This window comes from Staurois parvus, unplaced genomic scaffold (genome assembly GCF_062004578.1).
Source record: "Staurois parvus isolate SC_StPar_1 unplaced genomic scaffold, SC_StPar_1.0 ptg000352l, whole genome shotgun sequence".
Classification (NCBI taxonomy): domain Eukaryota; kingdom Metazoa; phylum Chordata; class Amphibia; order Anura; family Ranidae; genus Staurois; species Staurois parvus.
This window is the reverse complement of record NW_028318148.1, coordinates 564,741-578,200: the sequence shown is the minus strand read 5'-3', so window position 1 is coordinate 578,200 and position 13,460 is coordinate 564,741. Positions and strand designations below refer to the sequence as shown.

The window sequence follows — 13,460 nt, the reverse complement described above, 5'->3', positions numbered from 1 at the left end:
GCAAACCCCTGGCCGGCGTTTGCAGCGCGGTTGCGACATGGTTCCAGGGCGTTTGTGGAGTGGTAACACCATTTAAACTTCATTATATGCATTTGTGGGGCATTTTTAACGCTTGGCAAACGCCTAGCAACCGCCGCTAAACCACGCATGCGGCGTTTGCCGAGCGTTAAAAACGCTCCTTAAACACCGGACCAACGCTTTCCAAACACTATAGGGGCGTTTGGCAAGCGTTGGTAAAACAGTCAAGTGTGAACGAGCCCTTAGAGTTCCCCCACACTGGAAGAAAGAAAACAGTGGGCACCCTTTGAACAGCAGCACTGTCAGTCTGGGGGGAGGGGACTGTTAGATGTACTAGCAGATTCAAATACAATAACAAATTGAAGCCAAACTGCAGCTGATACTTTAAAACCAGTTACAGCAAACAGATTTTCCATTTGTGATAAAGGTTTTACAAGAATAAATAAAAGAAGATCATTGTAAGCACTCCTGCCCATGTTAAATGGTTTGTCTCATCTCTGTAACTGATGCATTTGCTGGAGAGCTTGTTTTTGTGAAAAACAGACTTACTGGCCAGTTCACCAGGTGAAATAAGAAAGAAAGCCTAAAAAAGGAAATTATTGTAGCGATCACATGTAAAAATGGGAAACTGCTATATGATAAATGTTTGCTTTTGGGTTTAATACTGCTTTAACTGGTTGAACCTATGCCAGTGGCCCTAAAAGCGTCACTTGGACATTCCTACTGTAAAGTATCTGGAAGTCTGTATGAAAAGAAATATACTAGTGAAGACGAGAGGCTGGGGTGTTTTCCCTGTTCTGTTTTAGTCTTTTAGTAAATGGAAAGACAGCATCCCTTTTTTATAGTTGTGCATTATTTCTTATCCCTGCCGACTGATTAACTAGAAAGACAGTGTTGATTTGTTCAGATCTATAAATAATGTGATTTTCAAAGTGTACTGTACTTCTTTCCTCCTCGAGAAGTGCTCATTCTAGTGATTGTCCATCATCTCCAAACAGAAGTGGAAATTGTTTTGCATACTTTGGGTCAGTTATGTTGCATGAAGTAGCACGTCTATCAGTGTCTAGTTTTGTTTCAGCTATACTATAACTGAATTGAATGTTAATTTATTTTCCTTTTTACTGAAGTGGCCCACTAACCTAAAACAACTAAAATCAGTTTTTATGGAGAGTAAGAGGTTTTTTTTTTATTGCTATGTATTTCATCTAAGACTTGTAGTTTCACTTGACACCTGGACAGGCTGCTTAGAAAATGGTCTCCGAGTTCGGATTGTTTTTTGCCTTGTTGTCCATCAGCAGCACCTGGAAGCATTTACAGTGAAGACAAGCTCTTGAATACTTTACAATTAATCTTGGAGACAAAGGAGGTGAAGCTAATTAAAGTCATGACCCTCTTACTTTTTAATGCTCCTTTCCCACGGTAAATATTACTTGCAGTGTAACAAGTTAGAGGAAGCAGGCACCATAGGACAATGGTAAAACGGCTTTTAAAATACATTTGGGGGGGAGGGGAGTTGATGTTGCTTTCAGGATTTGCGACATATGGAGAGTGAATTTTACCTTGTAGATTATGGGATGTCAGGATTTATAGATAAATATATACATATAGTAAACATTTGTAAAAAAAAATAAATAAATAAAAAGGCAAATTGTTATGGTAGTGTTAAAATGCTGTAATTCTTTTTTATTTTTTAGACTCTTTTTTTGAGAACTGAACTGAACAGGAAACCTGGCTCCAAAGCACCCTGTCCTCTCAGAAAATTACTGTCACCTGTAGGCCTCCATGGTGTCTTTGGCCTCCCTGTTGCCCTGTGCAGTGTCATGGGCCTTCCTATAGGCTTCAGTAGTGTCATGGGCCTCCCTGTATGTCTCTGCTAGTGTCATGAGCCTCCCTGTATGTCTCTGCTAGTGTCATGGGCCTCCCTGTATGTCTCTGCTAGTGTCATGGGCCTCCCTGTATGTCTCTGCTAGTGTCATGGGCCTCCCTGTATGTCTCTGCTAGTGTCATGGGCCTCCCTGTATGTCTCTGCTAGTGTCATGGGCCTCCCTGTATGTCTCTGCTAGTGTCATGGGCCTCCCTGTATGTCTCTGCTAGTGTCATGGGCCTCCCTGCTGTATAATGTTCTGACGGGGGGGGAGGGGGGACAGCCACCCACGAGAAAACTCTGGTCACTGCCCTAAGCCATTGGCTGAGGGCGCTGATTGAGAGCCGATTGGCAGGCCTTTTTTTTTAGTCATGTCCATTCGACAGAAGCCGTCTCGGCTGCTGTACACACGGCCGAATGTTGGCCGGTTTCTATTGAACCAGCTGATACCACCCAACATTCAGCCCATGTGTACTAGGCTTTAGTTTATAGAAATTTGACTAGATATTGTTCACCTGAAAAAAATGAATGAATATTGGTTCCCTGTGCAAACCAGTTTCCACCTATAACAATGCATCAAGCCTAATATATTACTCTAGTCCATTTAAATGTTGAGATAGTCAGTCAAGCTAGATATTGGTTTGCTTCCAAAAGTGGCAACCACCAACTGAGGTGCCACTAGCTCTTGGTTCATTCATAGCTTAGATGTTAGCCCCGCTCACACCAAAATGGCTGCCTACCAGTACATGTCATCAATGGATCAATTTAATTTTGACTCTTTTATTGTCTTTTGGTTCTTATGCTCTAAAATATCATCTTTGTTATAGCTACTGTATGAGTGAAGTTTACCAGTAATTTAAAAGGCAACCCACTTCCATCTGTATTGGTTTTATCACGCAGTGCCTTAGGGCCCATGACAGACCTCCATCCCAATGCAAATAAGGTCCGGACTGCCTATTGTCTGTATTGATTACTACGTGTTTCTAAGGCTTATTCTGGCATTGTTGCTTTTAAGATGGCAGATGGCAGCTAAGGACAAGAGGAATTTTAGGAGGCTGAATTGAGAGGTCACCATGAAACATCTGCTGTTGTGCAATGCAGAGCAGGGAAACATTTTTGAGGGGTCTGATCAGTCACATTAGCAGATTTCAGTTTCTGGAACTTATGAAGCTATTTGCTGCACATTGCTTGGCGATACTCAGATTGGATAATGTTTTATATGAACAACTTTTTCATTTTGCTTTCACCATTGTATGTAGTACATTGCTGAAGTATTCTGGAACTTCTTTATTTTGCAGTTTTTGAAAACCCATCACTACCATTTATGAGGTTGTAATACTAAATGTTTACAATGACTGCAAATATTTCAGTGCCTTTTTTACCATTTTTTCTGAAATAACCCACAGAGTAAGATTGCAGCTGTCTTTCCACAATCTGAAAACATTTTTCGCTTACAGATTTTTAGAAAAACAGGAATTGGCTTGAAGCTATCTTCTTGTATCTGTCTGGGCTGGTTTCAATGGGTTAATTCTTCAGCATACGGTCTTCACAAGACCAGCAGCTACTACTATTGATTGTAGCTGTTGGTTTTCCAGTAGACCTGATCTTTGGTTAAAGCTCTCACTCAAGTGTGCTAGGAATCTAGTAAAGCGCCAGGTACAATTAACTTATATTTTCCATTTCTCATTAACTCCGCTCCCTGAAAGTCATTTTTAAGTCTGAGAGAAGAATTTCACAGAAGCCAGCAATGGTATGCTTCTGTATTCGCAGGCACATATGAGTCCTCCTGTCTATGTATTTAGCATGTCTTTGAAACATTAGGTATTATGTCTATACATTTCACAGCCGCCTGCCCCAAACTGCAGCTCAGCTGATTTATACTGTTTTTGAAGGACAAGGTTATTTTTACACGAGCATACCATCCAATCAGGTAATCCTTGACATGGAGGAAAATGAACCCTTTGCAGCTTGTGACAATTCTAGGCCTGCTTTTCTATGTTATTATTCAGTTTGAGGGAGGCAAGGCATTTTAGTATCTAACCATCATCTGTCTATATGCTATGTTGATGCTGCAGGACACCTAGCCTATGCTTCTACCAGACTAACAGTATTGACCAGCTGAAAATTTCCAGTACATCCAAATTCTATTTTAACTTTGACTGGCCCTATAGGAATTTCTTATGAATATTGGTGGCATCCAGTGAAGTGAGGATTGTTACCTGATTTTTGCCAAAATTGACCAGACTGGGCATTGATTATTTTATATCTTTGGCTACTCTCAGGTTGTCTATAGTTGAACAGGTTTGGCATGGAACGATGGGAGGTTGTTGGAACTTGCTATTATTGTTAGGACTGTGCATTTCACTATGCCTTTTAGATGCCGAATAGTGGATGGCTTTTTACTGTCTTGGTCTCCAGAAAATAATTCAACAGATCAAAGAGAAAACTCCAGCATGGAATTCATTGTATCACTTCTGCTCTGTATCCTGGCCTTTCTGGAATCGATTTGCTAAGAATACAGAATGCCCCAGATGTGGAAAACCCCTGTTACTTTACAGATCAAATGTTTGCTTTTTATATCCGTGGTATATTGGGCTCTGCGTTTTGCAATCGTTATCTTTTATAGCCAAGAAATCCATCTTTTAAGGGCGAGGTCATAGTCTAAATTTAGCATTTTCCTGTTTGTTGTTTTTCCTGTTTTATTTGTGATATTTTTGAAATGAAAGCAGATTGGACTGACAAACAAGAATAGCTTTGTCCCTTTAGGTGGTTTGAGTTTTGAAATTACTTGATTTGCACTTTGGTAGAATTAAAACTTCGAAGCTTGTACCATTCCAGGCGTCACTGAGCTGGTCTTGTGCCCTCACAAGACAAGTCATGTGTCCTGTTTGTAAATGGCTTAAGGGTGTGATGGTCTGTACCCATGCACTTGGGTGGTGGTAAGGGCCCAGAAGATATGTGGGCTGTGTGTAAAAGACAGGCTCACATAAGCAGAGACTGCTGAGCAATTGTAGGATTGTAAGTCCCAGCATAACTTAGCAAAGCTAACAAAACGTCCACACGATTTTATTTTGAAATTAGAATCTATAGTTTTATAGTTATAGTCTTCATTCAGCAGACACTATCTGCACCAATGGGTGAGTTAAATGAATAAAATGACTACTAACTCAAAGTATTTTTTTTAATTCCACATTTTTTTCCCATTTTGAACAGTCTTTTCCTTTTGTGAAACCACAATAGGAAGTAAGAGGAATTTTCCAAGTAGAGGAAAATTCTTTCTTAGAAGTCATCAGAACATTTCACTACCATCATTTCCTAATCCAGAGAAACCTATAAATTTACATTTATCATCGATTTCTGTTAGTGACAGTTGTCCCCGCCGGGGACACAGCCGTAAAAGGTTGATAAGGGTTCTAACCTTTCCCCGCTCTATCCCAAAAAAAATCCCATACTGGAAAGATATATCAATACTCACATTGGTGCACCCACTACAGACAAGGCACTCTGACATATGATAATATAACCTTCATCTATTGGATTCTGTGTAATGTGGAATAAGCAATGGTGTATGTAATAGATACAAAAAGCTTGAGCCATTTACCCTACCAATTGTAATCCCGTAATAGATCCTATTTTTAGAAAATAAGTTTACTTTTAAACACAATTACCATTCGAAAGCAAACCTTTGCTGTGTTACATTGTTCATAATCAGGTCTTGTTTTATACCACATTAGTAAAGTTCAGTGGTATATTCACCAAATGAGACGTATAGCAATTTGTGCTACTCATTTATTCAATCTTTAGTTTTTTTGTTTTGTTTTTGTTGCTTATGTTTCCATACAAATTAAGTAAAACGTGAAACAGAATCACCCAGGTGATTCATAAATTTATTTAGAACAGGGCAGCATATAAAAACAAAAGTTCCCCACAGTTCTTAATGATATGTACATCATCCTTTTTGTAATCTGTATTTCTGCCACAGTTTTGGATTTAACTAGAATATGCTGCAACCCTTAGTTGATTAGGAATGTGTGCCACCTTGCACCTTCAGGCTCAGTGATGACATACTGTCCTGCATACTGTCCTGAACTAAATATTGGTTTTGATTTAAATTGGCTGTCCCAGATCTTTCTTATTCTTCAGCTAGAGCTTTCTCATTTAAGGCCTTGTTGAGCCACTTGGTCACACGGCCAGCAGACAGCTGGACAGCCGACAGATTATCCGAACATTGGCAGGTAGGCCAATTCCAAGACTGGCCTTGGAAGTGGACAGCGTGTTGACATGGGTGAGAGAGCAAGCACAGGAGGTGGCTGGCAGCATTTTATTACTCGCACGCCACTGCAAAAGTCCTAAAAGCGTGGACTTAACACATGAATGGACACTTCAGAGGCTGACATGCCATCACTGGCGCTCTGGATGGAACAAAGGCCTCTCTCATGAAAGCAGCAGGTCCCCACAGCCCAGCTTGGTGCATTCTCTGACTGGGAGCAGTAAAAACCAGCCACCCAGAAGCCCCCAAACCTATTCTAACCTCCTCTTTCCCTATATGCCATCTCTGATTGGTCGCCAAGTGCAAGAGGCAGCTGCGCGCCTCATTACTATGCACACCTGCTCTCTCTCTGGGCCTTTTGTGAGGAACGGCAGATGCCCCGATTAATTCTGTGCTTTCTTTTTACTCTTTCTCTGGCCGGGATAATGCATTCTCATTAACTCAAAATGTCTTCGATACCCAACAAATTCTCTCACAATCCCCCAACAAAGCAACCCTGAGCAGACTAAATTGGAGGGAGTTTTTTTTTTCCCCCCTTTCCTGATAAATAACATTGCAGCCATACTTTTTTGGCTTGAAAAGTGCATATGTATATATTTTTTCCTATTTTTATGAATGGTTTCTGCAATATAATAAAAACAAAAAGTAGTACTGTTTTCTTTCACTGGGTTTAATTGCTGCTATAGAAGAGATGCACTTAAAGTGAATGTAAAGCCAAAATTTACAGTAGAGTAGGGAATTGTAAAGACCCCTGTCCTCTTTCCATTTTTTTCCCCCCTGTCTATTCCCTGTCAAGAGAGAAGATTTCCCTTTACTTCTTGTCCAGACACACGCAACAAGAAGTAGGGGGAGATCTCTTGAAAGTAGGGAGAAATTCCCCTTTAAGGAAGGTGTCCCCAGAAGAAGTTGACATCTCAAAATTCTGGATATTTCATCACTTAGTGTACTGGAGAAAACTGTCACCAAGACAAATAGAGTGAATTTCCTTTGTGAGGACACAGATAGTAATACCACTGAGAAAAAAGTTCTGTTTTGTTTGTATAAGTGCTACATATACAGTATATAAAACAGTATTTATCAAAATATATAGGACCTGTTGGCTACTCTGAACTTTATGGATTTGGTGTTTTCCTACTATTATTTAAACATGAGAGGCAGATACCATTACTACAAATGGCCAGCAATTATTTTCCTGGCTGTGTATGGCTAGATTAAGATGTGTTTACAGGTGAAACTCGAAAAATTAGAATATCGTGCAAAAGTTCATTTATTTCAGTAATGCAACGTAAAAGGTGAAACTAATATATGAGATAGACTCATTACATGCAAAGCAAGATAGTTCAAGCTGTGATTTGTCATAATTGTGGATTTGGGGTTTTCATGAGCTGTAAGCCATAATCATCACAATCTCAGAAAATTAGAATATTGTGAAAAGGTGCAATATTCTCGGCTCAAAGTTTCCCACTCTAATCAGCTAATTAAGCCATAACACCTGCAAAGGGTTCCTGAGCCTTTAAATGGTCTCTCAGTCTGGTATAGTAGGAATCACAATCATGGGAAAGACTGCTGACCTGACAGGTGTGCAGAAAACCATCATTGACACCCTCCATAAGGAGGGAAAGCCTCAAAAGGTAATTGCAAAAGAGTTTGGATGTTCCCAAAGTGCTGTATCAAAGCACATTAATAGAAAGTTATGTGGAAGGGAAAAGTGTGGAAGAAAAAGGTGCACAAGCAGCAGGGATGACCGCAGCCTGCAGAGGATTGTCAGGAAAACACCATTCAAAAGTGTTGGGGACTTTCACAAGAAGTGGACTGAGGCTGAAGTCAGTGCATCAAGAGCCACCACACACAGACAGATCCTGGACATGGGCTTCAAATGTCGTATTCCTCTTGGCAAGCCGCTCCTGAACAACAAATAACGTCAGAAGCGTCTTACCTGGGCTAAAGAAAAACAGACCTGGTCTGTTGCTCAGTGGTCCAAAGTCCTCTTTTCTGATGAGAGCAACTTTGCATCTCATTTGGAAACCAAGGACCCAGAGTATGGAGGAAGAATGGAGAGGCACACACTGTAAGATGCTTGAAGTCCAGTGTGACGTTTCCACAGTCTGTTTTGATTTGGGGAGCCATGTCATCTGCTGGTGTTTGGTCCACTGTGCTTCATTAGGTCCAGGGTCAATGCAGCTGTCTACCAGGAGATTTTGGAGCACTTCATGCTTCCTTCCGCAGCCGAGCTTTATGGAGATGCTCACTTCATTTTCCAGCAGGACTTGGCACCTGCCCACACTGCCAAAAGCACCAAAACCTGGTTCAATGATCGTGGGATTACTGTGCTTGATTGGCCAGCAAACTCGCCTGACCTGAACCCCATAGAGAATCTATGGGGCATTGCCAAGAGAAAGATGAGAGACATGAGACCGAACAATACAGAAGAGCTGAAGGCCGCTATTGAAGCATCCTGGTCTTCCATAATACCTCAGTAGTGCCACAGGCCAATAGCTTCCATGCCACGCCACATTGAGGCAGTAATTGCTGCAAAAGGGGCCCAAACCAAGTACTGAGTACATATGCATGCTTATACTTTTCAGAGGTCCGATATTGTTTTATGTACAATCCTTGTTTTATTGATTGCATGGAATATTCAAATTTTCTGAGATTGTGGATTTGGGGTTTTCATGAGCTGTAAGCCATAATCATCACAATTATGACAAATCACGGCTTGAACTATCTTGCTTTGCATGTAATGAGTCTATCTCATATATTAGTTTCACCTTTTTAAGTTGCATTACTGAAATAAATGAACTTTTGCACGATATTCTAATTTTTCGAGTTTGACCTGTATATCTTAAAAGATCTAACTATACTAAATCTGAATGTTGCCTTGTTTCTCTTAAAGTGGTTGCAAACCATTACATATACCCAGTGAAATGACTGGCCTCAGCTGATACTCAGCTGAAACAAATCCTCCTACACAAGCTGTACCTGTTCACCTACCATCCTTTCAAAGTGCTGAATTTATAAAGCCTGTCTGAGCTGTCAGAAAAAGAGGGCAGAGAGCTGAAACTGTGCACTGCAGAGCTCAGTGAGGAGAGCTCTGAGAACTGATTGGAGGGAAGAGGCACAACCCCTTCACACAGCTCCCAGGAACAGAGCTGAGGCTGTCAATCTGCTGTCACCATTTTTCCCTTGGTGTCAGGAAAACTTGGCAGAAGTGACTCATGCTGATAGCAGAGGAAAGAGACCGCAGACAGAAATGCCACTTAATGCTCTTGATTGAGACAAGTACACCCTGTAGAGGGATATGTTTTGTTCATATTTCATTTCAAGATTTCATGTTGTCTGAGGTTTACAACCACTTTAATTGTACTTAATTGTACTGTGCACATCTTTCCTAATCATCTTGAATTAGTGTGATTATATACTGTATGTTTGTGTGTGTTTTTGCATTCTGTTTTATTTGTAACAATGTTGTTTGAATGTTAGATCAATGTTTACCACTGTAGCCTTGCAGTGCAAAGGTCTTGGGTTTAGATTCAATCCAGTACCCTCTAGAGTGAAATTCCATTCCCTCCCACAACTGATACATTTGATGCATGTTTGATCTGTTTTTACCCAGCATGGATTTTCTCTGACTGATGGAGTCAATAAATGACAAGCTCCTTTGCCTTTATACCAACCCTCTTTCCAGATAGACCTGTGACATTACATTTTTCGGTGGTAATAGAGGTTGTAAAATGCATGTCCTGCAGTTGGGTAGTCAGTCGTTTAACCATTGGTAGCACTGCCTTGCACTAGCCTCCTGTGTGACAGAGATCACTAGTCTGTTTTGTGCAAGAAAGTAATCTTTATCTGCGGCCTCATTTGCCATTAGCGCATTTAATGGTTACTGTTTAAGCACAGATCCACTTTAAATAAATGTCATCATATAAATGATCAGATTAGGCTTGCGGCTTTTTAATCTGTATGTATTTAACAAAAGTAATGATTTCAAAACAGAGGTTGTAACAGTCTGCCTTTTTTAGTTGTTTTAACTGCACAAGAGCAGTGACAGATGGGCTCCTCTAAACTTCTTTATAAGCAATTTTACAGCTCTGTGGGGATAAAGAGCCACCTTCGCTCTAAGCGACTGCAACTTGTGTTTTCCACGAGTCATGTGGAAAAGGTGTGAGGACAAATGAGGCATAAATTCTCTAAGAGTTCTGCCCTCTGGACTATTAGTACATATATGCAAGCAGATGGGATCACCAAGATCCACTTCATGCGCTGACAAAGACAGGATTCTCCCCAAAATGTCGGCCTCCTCCTCTCTCCTTATGGTTTTTTTTCTCTTCTTTGTGAGGCTGTTGTGGAGCCTAAGAACCCATCGACTCTTCACAAACATTCCCAGGCTGGTTTGCTCACCCTGCTGGTGGCACACCAAATGGTTGAGACCATTTGGCTTAAGACAAGCAGATGGTAGCTGAAATTTGTATGCTAAATTTCATTTTTGTCTTTGTTATGTCAGAGTTAATTTTCTTATTACTTTGCCTCCTGTGACCTAAGGATTTTTATAGGTGAAGAAGTGGTGACATTTTGCAGGTTAGACATGTCTTAGTTAGATTGTCAGATTTTGGGGAATAAGTTGATGAAATCTTGATGCTCTTGAGAGTGTACCAACATAGACGTCATACAAACAATTTGTACATGTATTTATATAAAGTGTGAAATTTATAAAGTGTTTTTTTATAAAAGGCTAGCATTCATTTAGCTGTTGATGTTCTAAATACCATATTTTTAGACAGGTTTTTCCACACAGCAGACCCTTAAATCTTATCAACCACCAAATCTTTGGCTACGTTTATTGGAGACCCTATTTGACCTCTTAAGGTCAAAGAGACATCGCTGGGCCCCTTTACCCTAATTGCCTGAGAGTGGGATGTCATTCTGTGTTTTGCTTGGTTTTGATTTTGTTGACTTTTCATTTTTGTAAAGCACTGCAAGCAGTGATCCAGATAAGAATTATTTGGGCGTCTTGTGGGGGCAGCACACTCCTAGAAAGTCTCCCTTTAATGCGATAATTTGCAAGGTCCTGTCTTTTGCTGTGCTGGGCAACGTGCAGGAAACAGGTGGCAACATCGGGTCACACTTCTGCATCCCACCAAGGGCCCCCCACACCCCCGTCCGCTTACAAAAGGCATAAAGAGTTTTGAGAAGCCATTTCATGCCTTTTAGGTCAAACTCTGAAATTACATTACAGGATTAGCAGCTGTAAGCGTTCAGTCGCTTAGGGAAATGTCCTTCCTAAATAATGCACTAAACCCAGATTTTACATCTAGAAGGAATTCTAGCCTCAGTTGAATTGGAGGAAGTAAAATGGGCTTATGTTGTAAAGCAAAACAGTTTGCAAAATGCGGAAGTCATCATTGACTTATCAGACTGCAGGTAACTGGAATCTGGTATCTGTGGTTACTGTGCTTTATCACTGCGCTAAGGTAATATGTTAAAGAGGACCTCCAGGATATACAAAATTAAGGCAGTGCTATATAGATCTACAAATAAAGTCAATTTGTTTTATCAATTCTTCTCCAGATGGGAGGGGCTCATAATATGCACATTAGATCATCTCTGAAGCCAGAAACAAAAAATAGTTCTGCTTTATGATCATTAGCTGTCAAAGGGAAGTATGGGATGTTTCTGTCATGGCAGGTCTCCTTTAATTATTGTGTTTTTAAATGTATACAGTGCTGAAAGTCTAATTCTCTTTGTCATCTTTTTTTTATAGATGCCTCAGTTCCTTCATTGGAGATCGCTGCCAATTCCCCAATCCCTGCTCTAGCAGTCCTTGTCTGAATGGAGGAACCTGCAATGCTGAAATCCAAGGTGGCTTTGCCCATTTCACCTGCAACTGCCCACTGGGATACCAAGACGCACGCTGCCTTACCCGCAAGGACAATGCATGCCTCAGCAGCCCTTGTCGCAATGGTGGAACCTGTGAGCTGGTCATCAATGAGAAGAATTATAGGTGCAGATGCCCTCCAGGGTGGACAGGTATGGAAAGAAGAAAAAATGTTGATTCAAATACCCTGCCTTCAGTTACTTGTAGTTAGAAACTGGGTTCTCAATAAGGGGGCAAAAGTGAGTGGGAAAGATGTAGGGGGTTTTTTTCTGTGTTTTTTTTTTTTTTTTTCCCTACCATTTTCCTTTTCTTCCTTTCACTTTGATACATGTACAAGAAATTGAAGATGCGGGAAGACGTTTTCAGAAGTTCTAAACCTTCCCTCAACTAAATGTTATTTTTTTTCTGTCCTTGATGTAGAGATGTTCAGTTTTTCCTACACTGACTGCAAAGAAGGGAAACCTGCCCAATAGGTATAGAAGTAGCCATTAGACCAGACAGACAGAGGCTGTAACTCCTCCCTACTCTATCCAAAACTAGAAAAGTTTTGGCTGGAGTTAGTCTTCAAAGACATCACGAGGGGTTAGATCATTACAGCAGTTATACATTCACAAATATGCACAGCTCCAGGCTTCGTCTTGAAAGTCCTGAATGAGAGGGAAGCATGGATGTGAAAGTAGTGCTGAGGTCTGAGACCTGTGGTGCTTACATCTTAGTATGCATGGACGTACAGTAGGAGCTGTGCTACCACCTGCTATATTTAAAAGAACAGATTTGACCGCTGTAGAATTCATAAAGATTGTGGGGCGGTTATTTTCAGTCAACAGAATGTATACCTTCTGTAGTACTGATGAGGGGGTTTTTTTGTGCTCAGGGTTTACCTCTTAATCTCCAGAAGTTTTCTTCCCAGTGCCTCCAACCATAAGGCAGTCCCTCTCACCATGGGTGGGGGGAGGTGCCTAGGCAATTGATGTGTTACAGAAAGTTGGACTTTATATAAGAATTGTGCAGAATACAACTGTTGGGAGAGGTTGGGAGTGAAGACAGGTACCACCTTGTACTATGGAAAAAATATGGTCTTTTGTCCAAACTTTTCACTATATAATTGAGAGTATCAGCACATTGAGCTGCCAATGTAAATTGTTCCCCCTTGTGTGTGAATCCACCACTTAACTAAGTTGTAAAATATTTATCTGTGCTGATTCAGCCCAGTAGATTGGAACATTAAGTTCTTATTCATACTGCAATCCTGCATTCAGTGTGCAGTTCCACATATTACATTCGTTTGTGGTGCTTTTTTCTGCATATCTTTTTCTTTTTTTTGTCTTTCAATACAAAAATGAAACATCCCCTCGCGTTAATCTGTGTTTTATTGCTTTTACATGGGTTTGTTCATGTTCCCAATGTGAAAGCATTGATACTGAGCACAATGGTGT

General features: G+C 40.6%; 1 protein-coding gene across 1 annotated transcript in view; it reads left to right on the top strand.

Annotated features, from left to right (window-relative positions):
• NOTCH1 (notch receptor 1) overlaps positions 1 to 13,460 on the top strand; it is an 84,988-nt gene that overhangs the window by 23,697 nt on the left and 47,831 nt on the right. The window contains exon 3 of the mRNA XM_089684667.1: positions 11,911 to 12,176. Coding sequence (XP_089540793.1) covers positions 11,911 to 12,176 — 266 coding nt within the window. The remainder of the gene's footprint in view (positions 1 to 11,910; positions 12,177 to 13,460) is intronic.